Source organism: Eretmochelys imbricata, chromosome 14 (assembly GCF_965152235.1).
Source record: "Eretmochelys imbricata isolate rEreImb1 chromosome 14, rEreImb1.hap1, whole genome shotgun sequence".
NCBI lineage: Eukaryota > Metazoa > Chordata > Testudines > Cheloniidae > Eretmochelys > Eretmochelys imbricata.
This window is the reverse complement of record NC_135585.1, coordinates 10775685-10790387: the sequence shown is the minus strand read 5'-3', so window position 1 is coordinate 10790387 and position 14703 is coordinate 10775685. Positions and strand designations below refer to the sequence as shown.

Genomic DNA, 14703 nt, shown 5'->3' with positions numbered 1-14703 from the left:
GGAAGCGAATTCTTTTGACCAAATATAGAGTCCTATTTGTGAAACAGAAAATAGTGACAAATATTTTGATCCGTTCCTAACTGACAATCAGAGCAAGTTAACATTGATACTGTGGGTGCCAATGTTTTTTATTCATGTAAACTAAACTGATAAATATGGAATCCTGCAAAGACTGATAAATTGAGCAAGATATCAAAATAAAAATCCCCTTCTAAACTGTTCCACTAACAAATACAATCTCTACATTAAATTGCATTTTCTGAGTTCCCTGCAGAGGCATGACAAAAGTGTAATGATTATTCACACACCAGTGAATACTGAACATTTATGCCTAATTGCAGTGCAAATTGTAAATGTTCACAACTACACTAAATCCTAAAACAATGAGGAATTTAGCAGACTTACACCTGGTCTTAGTCTCTAAGAAAACAGGAGGATTGTAATCAGAGGTAAACAGATTTCCAGGACATTTGGAAAATGGAATTAATGCTAGGTGCTTATCTTTATTTAGTCAACAACGGTTAAATATTATCTGAAAGTCGTCTACAGTTAGCCCAACAGTTCACTCAGTTTTCTTTCCAAGTTGGGAAAATCGTTAAAAATAAAGCACCTGTTAGGTTATTCTAGTGTTCACGATTAGATTACTCCTGCACAGTTAAGTGGATTCAAAACCACAGGAGACATCTTCCCATTGATTACATCTGGGATGATTTTACAAAATTTCTCCATGGACCACACTGGTACCTTTGAGGCCTTATTATACGTAGAAATAAAAGGGATAATTATATCTTGAGAGTAAACTTTAAAGCTTTGTGCATTTCAAGATTTGGAATGTTAACTACTTCAAAACAACCAAACTATTCATGATTTACAAGAGAAAGTTTAAGATGGTTAATGGGATACCCTATTGCAGCACAAGTTTAAATTAAATTATAGTTTTATATCTAAACGAAAAGAAAGATCATCATCTACACAGGAGACTGCATTGCCAGATCCTCTAAGGACTTAAATGACTTTAACAGGACTGGGTTAGATACAGACTTTCACTAAGGCCCCCCTCTCCAAGAGAGTTGGCTGGTATATCATACACCAGTGGAGACTAGCCTGGTATTGCTTATACCAGTGGGGAGACACCTTATAGCAGCAAAAGAGTTCATTTGTCAGTATAGCTTATACTAGCTTCCCAAATGAAATCAGCTATACCAGCAAACAACTTTTTTGCTGGTATAAACTGCATCTATATTAATGCTTCCTGCTGGTATGAATGTGTTGTAAAGAATCACACCCCTAACCAACATAATTACACTGGCTAAAAGCCTTATTGTAGAACTGGCCTCCAAGTTTGGAAATCTTCACAAACATGGAGTCTGTTTCTTTAGACAAGATTCTAGAAGCTCGTTTGAAGATTTCTACTTGGTTAACACATTGACAGCACAGTAGAGAATTTCAGTGCATGTTAGCAAGAATCTTCTTGGAAGAGCAGCATTACTGAGCTACTAAATGTGAACTGAGCCCTGCCCTTTTTCTACCATGGATGATTGTCCCACAGGATTGTGTTTTTAGGGAGGGGTTCATCCATATAGTGACAGAGATCCTAGTTTGTCTACAAACGCTTTGTTTAAACATCAAGGGAAACAAAGGTGTTTGGGGATAATAAACATGAGAGCTCCCCTTTGGATCTGGGAAAGGTTCTAAAAATTTGCACTTCTATTGTGCCTTTAATGGGAGGATTTCAAAGCACTGTATCACCTATCATCTTTTAGGTGTCACACACTCTCATACCTCCTTTGTGAAAAAGGATCATACCTCAGTGACACCACAATAATTACTAGGTCACGCTGACTCCCATTCTAGATTTCCAAGAAGACCAACATTTACAAGTGTTTCTTTACACTTATCAAACATAATAAAAAATACTCCAAGAAACACACAAATCAAATGTTAGTGTAAAGCTAATTTGAAGAAAATGGTGAAATAAGGAACACTAGGCAAGTACAGCAGCTAGTATAATTTTGTTTAATAATAATAATTTTGTATAATTAAGAAGGAATTAATGGGAAAGAGTCTCGTTTTTTTATCTAGTATCTAGATCTAATGTTTTTAGAACATATGCAGGTCAGCCACTTCCTTTCATGACAAGGATCTCCTCCAACTCCCATCAAAGTGCAGTGACATGTGGTCACTTACTTATTGGGCAACCGTCTGTCTTGTATCCACAAGCATTTACAACTGTACGAAGTACAGGTATGCTCTACATTGATAACTGCGTTTCTTAAACAACTAGTTTGTTGGTCCCTTAAGTGGTCATGCAAGACAGGTCTTGCTCTGCAGCAATTTTATTGTGACATATATGGCTTTTTTTTTTTTGTGCCCCCATGAAGTGCTCATAATTATCCAACCTTGACCTGTGAGTTTGTTGCCTTGTCACAAGTTTCATTATGTGCTGAGAAAGTTCGGCTATTTATTCTGGTTCAGTGTAGGAAGAAACTGGGCTAAAGAGAGAACGGGTTACTTTTAAAGATTACATACTCCTCAAAAACGAACATGTGGTTTTGACATCTACTGTGAAAGACAAGCTCAGACAACTATTCCTGTACGTAAAAGTTAAACCTATACTGTAGCACTGAGACAGATAGATATTCCTGACCCAATATGCCATGTTCAAGGTGACCTTGAGATGCCTGTTCCTTAAGCCAGTTGGGGCTGGGAACCTCATGCACAAGACTGCTCTGCTTCTCCGTGGGAATGCGGCTGGTTTTTGTTACCTAAAATCATGAATGTTGCAAAGATGATCATGATACTGGTTTTCCTGCTAACCCAATCTTAGAGAGAATGGGCCATTTATTCAGACTAAGTTGTATGTTAAAAAGTCAGGGTCGGGAGATTTGAATCTACAAATTTATACTTAGGAGAAACTTTCTTAGGCTATGTCTACACCGTGCACCTTACAGCAACACTGCTACAGCAGTGCCGCTGTAAGGTACGCAGCGTAACCACTCTTTGTCGGCAGGAGAGAGAGCTCTGCTACCAACAAAATAACTCCTCCCCCATCCCCCAAACGAGGGGCGGTAGCTTTGTCGGCAGGAGAGCATCCCCCATCGACATAGCGCTCTCCACACTGGTGCTTTTCATCAGAAAAACTTTTGTTGGTCAGGGGTGTGGTTTTTTTCACACCAATGAGCCACGAACATTTTACTGACAAAAGTGCAATGTAGGCACAGCCTTAAGCTGAACGATTAGACTTCAAAATATAAATAAAAACCTCAAAATAAAAGTAATGAATATGCCAGGCAGATGAAAATCACCAAGGAGTGCACAGTAATAGCTTACAAGAAAACCCAGCTAGTTTTAGTTATCTGTTACACCAAGAGACAATCCAGTAAATGTTTTCCAGTGTTAGACTCTCGAACAGTAAAGATACATGGTTCTTATATTAGTTCTTTCATTATTAGAGCCAATCTAGATAAGACTGTAAAACAAACAGTTTCCAGTATAGGGCACTGGGGCTCTGCTTAGACACACACACATAAAGGGGTATCATTAGTGTTAAGGTTGTTTTGTTAACTAGACCCAGGGGGCCTAGTTACTGCAGAGCACAGAAGTCATATACACCGAGGGCATGTCTATGCTACAAAACTTTGGTTCACGCAAGTTATGCCAGTGTAAAGCCACCGCGGTTAAGATATGGCTTGTGCACGTCCCTACTGAGTTCCTGCACATACTCACCAGGAGCGCTTGTGTTGATACACAATGTTGTGCACCATGGGCAGATATCCCAGTGTGCTACAAACCATTGTGCAGCCTCTTTTGGGAAATTCAGGCACTGCATGGTGGGACAGAAATGAGTCACGTAAGGGGGTCTGGGAGTGAAGGGTCAAGTTCTCATCATGCAACTGTCTCCATCCCATTATGCCATTTCTATCCCATAACATTTGTGCCGTTTGTAAAAATCCCACAAACCCATGCAGTACCAGTCACAGTCCACCATCTCTGACAGAAGCAGGGAGTCTGCACAGCTCTGCACAACTGTCATGAGTGTTGCAAACACAGAATGCACTATCCTCTAGTGTTTGCAGAGCCACAAAAAGAACCACAGCTGCGAGCAATGTGATAATTTCATGGAGGACAGCCTGCTGTGGGACTTAGCAAAAACCAATTCAAGGTTGCTGGTGGTGTTCCTGAAACAGCTACAGATGATTGAGTGTGGCTTCTGGACCTGAGAAACAAGTCTTCACTGGTAGGATTGAATCATAATGCAGGTTTGGGTTGACAAGTACTGGCTGCAGAACTTTCAAGTTGTGAACAGCCACATTCCTGGATCTGTGTGCTGGGCTTACCCCGGCCCTCCAGCACAGGGACACCAGAATAAGAGGGGCACGGACAGTTGAGAAGTGAATGGCAATCACACTGGAGAAGCCTGCAATGTTGGATTGCTGCTGATACATGGGAAATCATTTTGGAGTTGGAAAATTCACCATGGCGGCTGATGTTATTCAAGTGTTCCATTTTGTGGTGCTTGTTGTACCTTTGTAATTACAGTGTTTGTTACTGATCCCATGAGTTCTGTTGCCCTGTACAATAACAAATAGTGGGTGCTTTCAGTTATGCTAAGCATTATGTTGCGAATTAATAAAAGATACATTATGTTCTCAGAAACAGATTTTATTGGGTACCAAAGCCAGTGCATAGAAATTATATGCAATTAAAAAAACCCACAAACATTTTTTTAAAATAAATTAAAAGGAACAAAAAATTAAACACAGATAAAGAACGTTCATCTCCATTTCAGCTACACAGACAATAATCATGGCTCCCACAGGCCAGGATGTGAAACTGTGGTTGTCCTTACTGTCTCCCAGTGTTGAGTGACAATGTGTCAACTACCTAAAAGGAGAGGTTACCATCACATCACTCTCAAATGAGTCTTTACCACTCACTTTCCTCAAATACCCCTTCTCCATCAGGTTAGCAAGTCTGAGTTTTTCAGAATGTTTAACCTCACGCTCTGATCTCTGGTTGCTAGTTTGAAACGTTATCTTTTGATAGCATTGTTGAGTCTCTCGAATCTAAACATATGTGTAGCTGGCCATTACTTTTCTCCATAATGAGGAGGGAGCTCATCCATTTTGTTAGTGCCTCAATTTTTTGTATTACTTGCATTTCTTACATCCTTGCAAGCTCAGCCTTGAATTTAATCACAGAGACGCAGCCCTAATGCCATGTGGAACATTGGAGAGCAGGGGGGTGTATGAGAACTCCATTTTAGCACCTCCCATTCACTGAAAAGAGAGGCAAGTCCAGGCTGGTTGATCCTGCAGGTCCACCAGAGTTTGCAGCATCTGTGTTTTGTGCTGAAGAAGCCTCACTATGCCCTGGTGCATCTGCCTCTCCTTTTCCTGATGGGCCTTTCTCCTGTCCACTCTTTCTTTCTCCACAGAGTCTCTTCTTTCTCTTCCTTATCTAGCTCAAGCACTCCACAGGTGGGGAGGGGGACCCCTGAAGGCCACAATGGCAGCAGCTACAGCTAACACAGACAGAGGTATCATTGTAAGTATAGTCAAAACGGAAAGTTTACGTTTAGTTTCAGAACTCCCTTCCATTGCTGCCCTAATGTTTTAAACAAGACACACCTATTGACACTTCAGCATGCTTGGGCACAGCCCCACCCTCCAATTCCAGCCAGCGTGAGTGTGGCCTGCCAGAGGCAGGGGGAAGAGAAATGAGGAGGGAATTGTTTGGTTGCATGAAACAATACGAAGTATAGGGCAATGGCAGTAAATACGGCCACTATTTTCCACAGGCAGTGGTGACTTTAGCTGAACTCTCTCCCGAGGGTAACAATAGGCACAGAGCACAGCTGCGGATGGTGACCCAAAACCACCAGGGCCTATATGCTGCTAGCTGTCAACTCCAACGACGCCTGCTAAAGTGATCGCAGAGTGGAGTGGGAATGTGTCCTACCACAGAGGAAGAAATAGAAACCTAGAAACCTGCAGGAGAGGTTTGCAGAGTGCCTCCATGAATGTTCCATCAAGGTCTCTCAGGACGATTCAAAGGACATCCGTTTGTACCTAAACAAACTGCTCCACAGGTCCCCTACCCTCTGCCTATCTCTAGTGGGGAATGAAAAGCAGATCACTACCTCTTTTTGTTGTACCACTATCTCTCCTAGCATGAGTAAATTAATAAGTCAATAGATTGGTCCTGCTATATTGCGGTCAGGCACCATTAGTACATTTAAAAATTGTACAGGTGAGTCGCATCATACACTTATTTAACTTACGCGAATTCAACTATATGTGCTTGGAAAAAAAAAAAGAAAAAGAAAAACAACAAGATAACTGTAAATAGTGTGGGTGATTCCACCCACTATTCCACTCAATGAGCCTATGCCCCAGAGTGAGCGTGAGATGGGAGACGTGAATCTGCTGTTCCCTCAGTCGGTCTTGGTTCCCGCGTGCCTCTCATAGCATGAGCATCTTGCCACGCTGAGTGTGATTCTAGAGTTTAAAGATACTGTATGTATTTTTCGTACAACATGGCCCCTAAACACAAGCCAACTACCTCATCTGGTGCTCAGCCGAAGAAACAGCGATCTGTTCCAACGCTGGAGGAAAAACTGGCTGTGTTGGACTTATTGAGAGACGGCATGTCGGTCTCCAATGTGGCATGTAAATATGGCCGCAACGAATCTAGCATCCGTGCCATCAAGATTCGAGAGAGAGAAATTCGTCAAGCCGTGGCATCAAGTGCTCCAATAACAGCTAAGGTGACGAGCCAGGTGCATGATAAGACTTTAGTGAAGACTGAAAAGGCTTTAAACTTATGGCTGGAAGACATGAACTGTAAAAGTGTGTCTGTCGATGGCAACACATTGAGAGAAAAGGCTCCTAGCCTCTACGTGCTGTTCAAACCTACCGCCGAAGAGGGAGAGCCTTCTGAGGAGAAGGAATTCAAAGCCAGCCAAGGTTGGCTTAACAGTTTTAGGAACTGCTTCAACCTCAAAAACGTGCAGACTACTGGTGAAGCTGCATCTGCCAGCGGAGAGGCAGCAAAAGCCTACCCCGAACAATTAAAGAAAATCACAGAAGAAAAGGGCTATCTTGCAGAACAAGTTTTTAATGCCGACGAGACTGGGCTTGTCTGGAAAAAAATGCCCAACCGCACTTACACTTCAAAATCAGAAAGACAAGCCCCTGGCTTCAAAGCAGCTAAAGACCGTGTGACTGTGTTGTTTTCTGGCAATGCGGCTGGGCATTTAATGAAGCCGGGTTTGCTCGACAGGGCTGCAAATCCCCATGCCCTAAAAGGCAAGAACAAAAAATCTCCTGCCTGTGTTCTAGCAACCAAATAAAAAGGCTTGGGTGACAGCAGCATTATTTCTGGATGGCTCCCCATGTGTTTCATTCCAGAGGCCAAGTGGTACCTCGGAGAGAAAGGACTGGACTTTAAAGTGTTGCTGGTCATAGACAATGGTCCTGGCCACCCTGCGGCACTCCGGTTTGCGCAGGATGATGTTGAAGTGGTCTTGCTCCCCCCCACCAATACCACCTCCATCCTCTCGACCAAGGCGTGATTCGCTGTTTCAAGGCCACATACACAAGGCTTATGTTCTCACGGATAAGTAGCACTATGGATGCTGATCCCAATCTTAACGTGATGGAGTGTATACTGTACTTTATGGGCGATTTAAGGGATTTTCAAGGGTAATTTTGACTATAGGCGATTTTCGCCTTACACGCTGACTTTAGAACCTAACCCCTGTGTAAGATGAGACTCCACTGTACTGGGAAATGCATTCATACACTTACCCTGCAGCAGGCTCCCCGTGCTTGACTGGAAAGTGTGGGCCCTTTACTGAATGAGGGAGGCAACCTAGTGACAGAGGATGTGGAAAAAACTAATGTACTCAATGCCTTTTTTGACTCTGTCTTCATGAACAAGGTCAGCTCCCAGACTGCTGCACTGGGCAGCACAGCATGGGGAGGAGGTGACCAGCCCTCTGTGGAGAAAGAAGTGGTTCGGGACTATTTAGAAAAGCTGGACGAGCACAAGTCCACGGGGCCGGATGCACTGCATCCGAGAGTGCTAAAGGAGTTGGCGGATGTGATTGCAGAGCCATTGGCCATTATCTTTGAAAACTCATGGCAATCAGGGGAGGTCCCGGACGACTGGAAAAAGGCTAATGTAGTGCCCATCTTTAGAAAAGGGAAGGAGGAGGATCCTGGGAACTACAGGCTAGACAGCCTCACCTCAGTCCCTGGAAAAATCATGGAGCAGGTCCTCAAGGAATCAATTCTGAAGTACTTAGAGGAGAGGAAAGTGATCAGGAACAGTCAGCATGGATTCACGAAGGGCAAGTCATGCCTGACTAATCTAATTGCCTTCTATGACAAGATAACTGGTTCTGTGGATGAGGGGAAAGCAGTGGACGTGTTGTTCCTTGACTTTAGCAAAGCTTTTGACAAGGTCTCCACAGTATTCTTGCCAGCAAGTTAAAGAAGTATGGGCTGGATGAATGGACAATACGGTGGATAGAAAGTTGGCTAGATTGTCGGGCTCAATGGGTAGTGATCAATGGCTCCATGTCTAGTTGGCAGCCGGTATCAAGTGGAGTGCCCCAAGGGTTGGTCCTCGGGCCGGTTTTGTTCAATATCTTCATTAATGATCTGCAGGATGGTGTGGATTGCACCCTCAGCAAGTTTGCAGATGACACTAAACTGGGAGGAGAGGTAGATACGCTGGAGGGTAGGGATAGGATACAGAGGGGCCTAGACAAATTAGAGGACTGGGCCAAAAGAAATCTGATGAGGTTCAACAAGGACCAGTGCAGAGTCCTGCACTTAGGACAGAAGAATCCCATGCACCGCTACAGACTCGGGACCGAATGGCTAGGCAGCAGCTCTGCAGAAAAGGACCTAGGGGTTACAGTGGACGAGAAGCTGGATATGAGTCAACAGTGTGCCCTTGTTGCCAAGAAGGCCAGTGGCATTTTAGAATGTATAAGTAGGGGCATTGCCAGCAGATCAAGGGACGTGATCGTTCCCCTCTATTCGACATTGGTGAGGCCTCATCTGGAGTACTGTGTCCAGTTCTGGGCCCCACACTATAAGAAGGATGTGAAAAAATTGGAAAATGTGCAGCGGAGGGCAACAAAAATGATTAGGGGTCTGGAACACATGACTTATGAGGAGAAGCTGAGGGAACTGGGATTGTTTAGTCTGCAGAAGAGAAGAATGGGGCGGGATTTGATAGCTGCTTTCAACTACCTGAGAGGTGGTTCCAAAGAGGATGGTTCTAGACTATTCTCAGTGGTAGCAGATGACAGAACAAGGAGTAATAGTCTCAAGTTGCAGTGGGGGAGGTTTAGGCTGGATATTAGGAAAAACTTTTTCACTAGGAGGGTGGTGAAACACTGGAATGCGTTACCTAGGGAGGTAGTGGAATCTCCTTCCTTAAAAGTTTTTAAGGTCAGGCTTGACAAAGCCCTGGCTGGGATGATTTAGTTGGGGATTGGTCCTGCTTTGAGCAGGGAGGTGGACTAGACGACCTCCTGAGGTCCCTTCCAACCCTGATATTCTATGATTCTATGACTGCCTGGACTGTGGAGAAGTCTCAAACAGGTCCTGGCTTTCAGCACGGCTGGACTCCTCAGTCACATGTTACCTATCCTCCTCCTCCTGCTGCTACTCCTCCTCCTGGCTGTTCATCCAGAGGTCTGTGTGTCAAGCTCCTTGAAGGTACCCACGGTGCTCTGTGGGGTGCTGGTAGGGCATCCGCAGAAAGTATGGCATGCAGGTCATTTTAAAAGCGGTATGTCTGTGGCTCAGCACTGGATTGATTGCCGGCCTCCCAGTATGCCTGCTGTTGTTCCTTCACCATCACACGGCTCTGTTGTTCCCCTTCACCCACATCCCCTATGCAATCTGCTCGCAGATGATGATATTTCTATGACTGCTGCATAACTGTGCCTGCACGGCCTCTTTTCCCAATGAGCCCAGGAAATCCATTATCTCCCATCTACGCCAGGCAACAGCATATCTAGAGTGTGTAGACAGTGCGGTCAGTTGCACCCAAGCTGCTAGCTGGGCTCACCAAGCCGGGCAATCAGGAAAAGGTATTTCAAAATGCTGAAGGGTTTTTAAGGCGGGGGGGGGGGGAGGGGGCGCGTGGCTTCTGCTGTCTGCAGACCCTTGGGAAGCGGAGTTCACAATTGTGACCAAAGCGGTCAGTGTCAGGCATCGCAGGGCAGCTGCTGGCGGACTGTTATGGTCGACATAACTCACACAGCATCTACACTGATACTGCACAGATCTCAGTACACTTATCATAGCTCAGAGCTGTTCGAGAAGACAGTGTAACAGGGTGTTTACATTGGCTAGAGACAAAATTCAAATGTAGACACATGCAACTAGGCAGCTTACGTTGACTTAACTTTGTAGCATAGACCAAGCCCAAGTCATTAAAGTCCATCAGGTAAACACATGGACTTCAAAAGGAGTTGCAGGAGAGAATTTGTACCATGTTTATATGATCAACGCTAACTGCTATTGTAGGGATTTTACAGCCCAGTTAGGAAAAAGACACATAGGGTTCCTGGTTTTCTTGATTTTTTGGTGTACTAGACCTTACTGTTTATGAAAGTAATGGACTACTAACACTAATTAGAAACAGACACTGTGCAGATTGGGCTAGGGAAGCTTCCCCCAGTTAGCGCGGCTGAAGGAAATCAATTTTGACATGAGACTCCCTTAGATATGTTACCAGTCAACTGTATCAATCAAGGCAATATGAAAGCATTACAATACGTATAAACTATATTTGAATGCAACCAAGCTTTAAAATGAAGTATTCGTCAAACTAAAATGGCCTTGGACCAAAGGCAAACCAAGTCCTTTACATCTTCAATGCAGAATCCTACATGAGGGCAAGCATCTTCATTTTACAGACAGGGAAAGTAATGAACTGGGAGCAAGTGGCTTGTGCAATTCATACTAACGTCTTCATCTTAAGGTTTTCATACACACACGTGCATGTTTAAATCACTTGAACTTTGGGCCTAAAGTATCTGACAGTCTTTTAAATAAAAAACAGAGTAACCTATTAGATTAGTAAAAGGACAGAACTCATGTAAAGTTTTTAATGTAAATTCTTGTTCATTTCCCATAAGACTGCCATGTACATTGTGATGGTAGGTGAATTACATAGAATTAAATAGTCCTATGTTAAGGGAAAGATTTTTTTATTTTATTTATTTATTTTTTTTAACTGTACCATGAACCACAATGAGTTTGGAAGACAGTATGAGCGCTGTTGTAGCTAAGATGCTACTTCATGATTCAATTTTATTTTTTCTGTAATCAGCCAATGGCCCATCTAATTGTACACTCAATACTGTGTTGAACACTGGGTTACATCCAAAACTGTAGTAAGAAAAACATCCACAAGAAACCTGCCCATTTTGCAATATATTCTTGACTTCATCTAGTGATCAATGTAAGCTATGAAACATGAATAGATAGCCCTTGTAGTTCTCATCTTAGTGAATTAACTGTGTATGCCGTTATTCACACAATGGTAAATATTTTGCAGTATTTAGTTTCATAGACTAAGTTACTTTAAGCGTCACGTATTTCCTTTCATCCATTTTAAATGTGTTGCCTTTTTGTTTAACTTGGTGCCCTTCTGTTCTTGTATAACTGGAAAACCCAAGTAGGAGGTCTGAATGGCCTTTTATAAAAGAAAATAAATCCATGATTGACAGAGTATGAGAAAATACACTGGCAGGAAAAAACCAGCATTAGCAGGGGAATGGATTAAATGGAATTCCACATTTAGATACGAAGGTAATAGGTATAAGGAACCAAAGAGACACTAGACAACCCAAGAGGGGTAAGGAAAAGTAACTTCCATTGTTCCATTCATGGTTTTATTTTTCTCTAAATAAAAAGGTATTAAATACAATTTTTACATTTAAAAAAAAAATCAGTTCTGCATCAAGCTCGATGTTGATAGTCTACCGGGCAGCTATGTCTACTTCTCTCCATCCTTTCCCAGAATAAAGAGAATAAATGAAAACCCTTCACAAAATAAAACCACCACATTGTTTTAAAGCATCATTAATCAGCATTGATAACTGCTTGAGATGTTATCGACTACTACACAGAATTATTTTAGAGGCAATAGAATTCAGAATGCTTCAAATCTTGTGTCAGCACAGAATTAGATTGCTTTCATTTGTCACATTCAACATTAGATTAAAGAAATAACACCGTTCACAAGTAGTATGAACTCCGAAGCCAACATAACATGGCCGCAGAGTCTTCTTGAAATATGCAAATGCTGAAAGTTAACCCAAGCCCACACTATGCTCACAATCTCCATTATAAAAATAGAGGCCTGCTGTTTTATAGTTCCCTATAGCCTAATCTAAAATTCATTACGACATGCGCCTCAGTATCCCTAGATTTCTGGAAATTGCGAAGTAAAGGCATGTTAAGGTGGCAGAGCTCAAAATGAGAAGAAAACAACGTGGAGCAGCCGGGAAAGAACAGACGACCCTCATGTAATGCTGCAGCACACGTCTGAGCTGGGGGGCGGAACAAAACAAGTATATCAAAACAGGCATTGGGCAATGTAGACAAGCTCAAATGAATCTTTCCCCTCATGTGTACTTTAGGTTTTATTTGTTTGATCTTTCAATCTTTGCCTTTTGGGTTTCTTACTCAAAAGTAAAAAGCTATTTAATTTTGCAAGAGACTGAGACGGTGTACCTCCTTGGGGGGAAAATACACCAGAGGTCCTACTCACTTGGGAGGCTCACGGTCATTCAAAACTTCATCTTCACTGTACCTGATGTTAGAATAATGAAGCACCTGAAAGCCCAAATACTTATGTAAGTACCCGGGTTCTATTGTTCCTTGAACTGACCCATTTTTGGAAGGGAGGGGACAAGAACTAGGAATGAGGCCAGCATTCTAATTCTGTCTGCTGAGGGACATCTCATTGTTGTATGCAGTGTCATTGTACCTGTGCTGGTCCCAGGATATTAGAGACACAATGAGGATGAGGCCATTTCTTTTCTTGGACCAACGTCTGTCGGTGAGAGATACAAGATTTTGAGCCACCCTATATCTTCTTCAGGTATAAGCGACTAGTGGGGGCTCAACAACTTGTCTCTCTCACCAACAGATGTCGATCCAGTAAAAGATATTACCTCACCCTCCCTGTTTCTCTAAGAGACCTCTAAAGAAGCCTGCATGGATTGAAAATATCCCCATATATTTAAGGCTCCTCAACCGCATCAGAACACAAAAGACAGCACTCTTTGCTTGTCCCTTGCCAACCCTTCTCCTCCCACCAACCGCTCTCCATCATAAAGCGGCCAAAACAAACTGCCAGACATCATAATCCCTAAGCGCCCTATACTCTACAGACCCCATGGCCAGCCATTCACGAGAACAGATCATTTATAGGCTGGAAATTCCCCTGCCAGCGCTTGCACAGGCAGGGAGAGCTGGCGGCGCCCAACCAAAGATGAACCTGTGGCAAATCATCCCACCGGATGCGTGACCCTTCACCCACTTAAAAGGGATGAGAAAAAAAAATCTCATCCCTGCCTGCGATCCATTGCCTCTCTGGAAACACGCTGGCTCCTCATCTCTCCTCCCAGCCGGCACAGCCCAGGGCCCTTCCCCAGGAGCGACCGGACTGGCTCCCCAGTGACAGACGCAGCCCATGGGGAGGCTGGGGGAGGATGGCGGGGCTTTGCATGCAGCTGGGGGCGGGGGTTTCCTAGCCCCAGAATTTACCCCCCCCAAGACTTCAGCAATGGGCCCCTCGCCCCACCCAGGCTCCAGTATTTGGGGGTGGGGGAGGCAGGTGCCAGACCCCCAGGAGGGGGCGCCCAGACTCGGGGAGGGTGGGCTGGGGGAGGCGGGGCGGGGGGAGCCCCGGGTCCCGCCTGGAGGGGGCTCTCCCCCCCGGGGATGGGCGCTCGGCCCCTGGCTCACCTCCGCAGTCTCTCCTGGAGCAGCCGCATGGGTCCTGGGCGCCGGGCGGGCGGGGGGTCGGGCCGGGGGGCTGCGGGCGGCTCCTGCGGCGGCGAGGGCCGGGGTCCGGGCCCTCATTGGCTTGCGAGCCCCGCGGCCCGGAGCGCCGGCAGCGGCGTGTGCAGGAGAGACGGAGCCGGCGGCACCGGGTAGGGGGGGGCAGGCGCTCGGGGCGGCCGCTTTATCCGGCCCCTCGGCCCGGGCTTCCCTCCGCCCCATCCCCGCCCATAGCGCCGGCGCCGGCCCGCCCCTGTCGGCGCTGGGCCAGGGCGGGAGCGGCGGTGGAGGCGGAGACTCTGCCCCGGCGGGGGGACCCTGGCCTGGGTCCAGCGCCTGTCCGGGGGGTCGGATCGCCCGGGCTCCGCGGAGGCTGCAGCCAGGTGCAGCGGCGGCCCTCGCTCGCCCTTCGTGCCCGACACAAGCTCTGGGCCGGGGGGGATTCATAAAGGGCTCCCCGCAGAGCCTGAGCCTGCCTGGGGCGCCTTCCGTGGTACAATGGAAACCCCAAGCTGCAGCCGGCGAGAGTCCCCTGGCCGATGTTTGAAAATCAGACCCCATTTTATTCCAGCGGGACGCTGCTTTGTCACACGAACGAGCACATCCTGGTAGCAAGCTAGAGATTTCCTTTTTAAGAATGAAAGAAGAAGAAGAT

At 45.2% G+C, this 14703-nt stretch overlaps 1 protein-coding gene across 1 annotated transcript in view; it reads right to left on the bottom strand.

Annotated features, from left to right (window-relative positions):
* The window catches only part of MMD (monocyte to macrophage differentiation associated), a 30359-nt gene extending 15864 nt beyond the window's left edge, over nucleotides 1-14495 (bottom strand). Inside the window, exons 1-2 of the mRNA XM_077834008.1 lie at nucleotides 14013-14495; nucleotides 12811-12875 (exon numbers count right to left, since the gene is read on the bottom strand). Coding sequence (XP_077690134.1) covers nucleotides 12811-12875; nucleotides 14013-14495 — 548 coding nt within the window. The remainder of the gene's footprint in view (nucleotides 1-12810; nucleotides 12876-14012) is intronic.
* Between the last annotated feature and the right edge of the window lie 208 nt (nucleotides 14496-14703).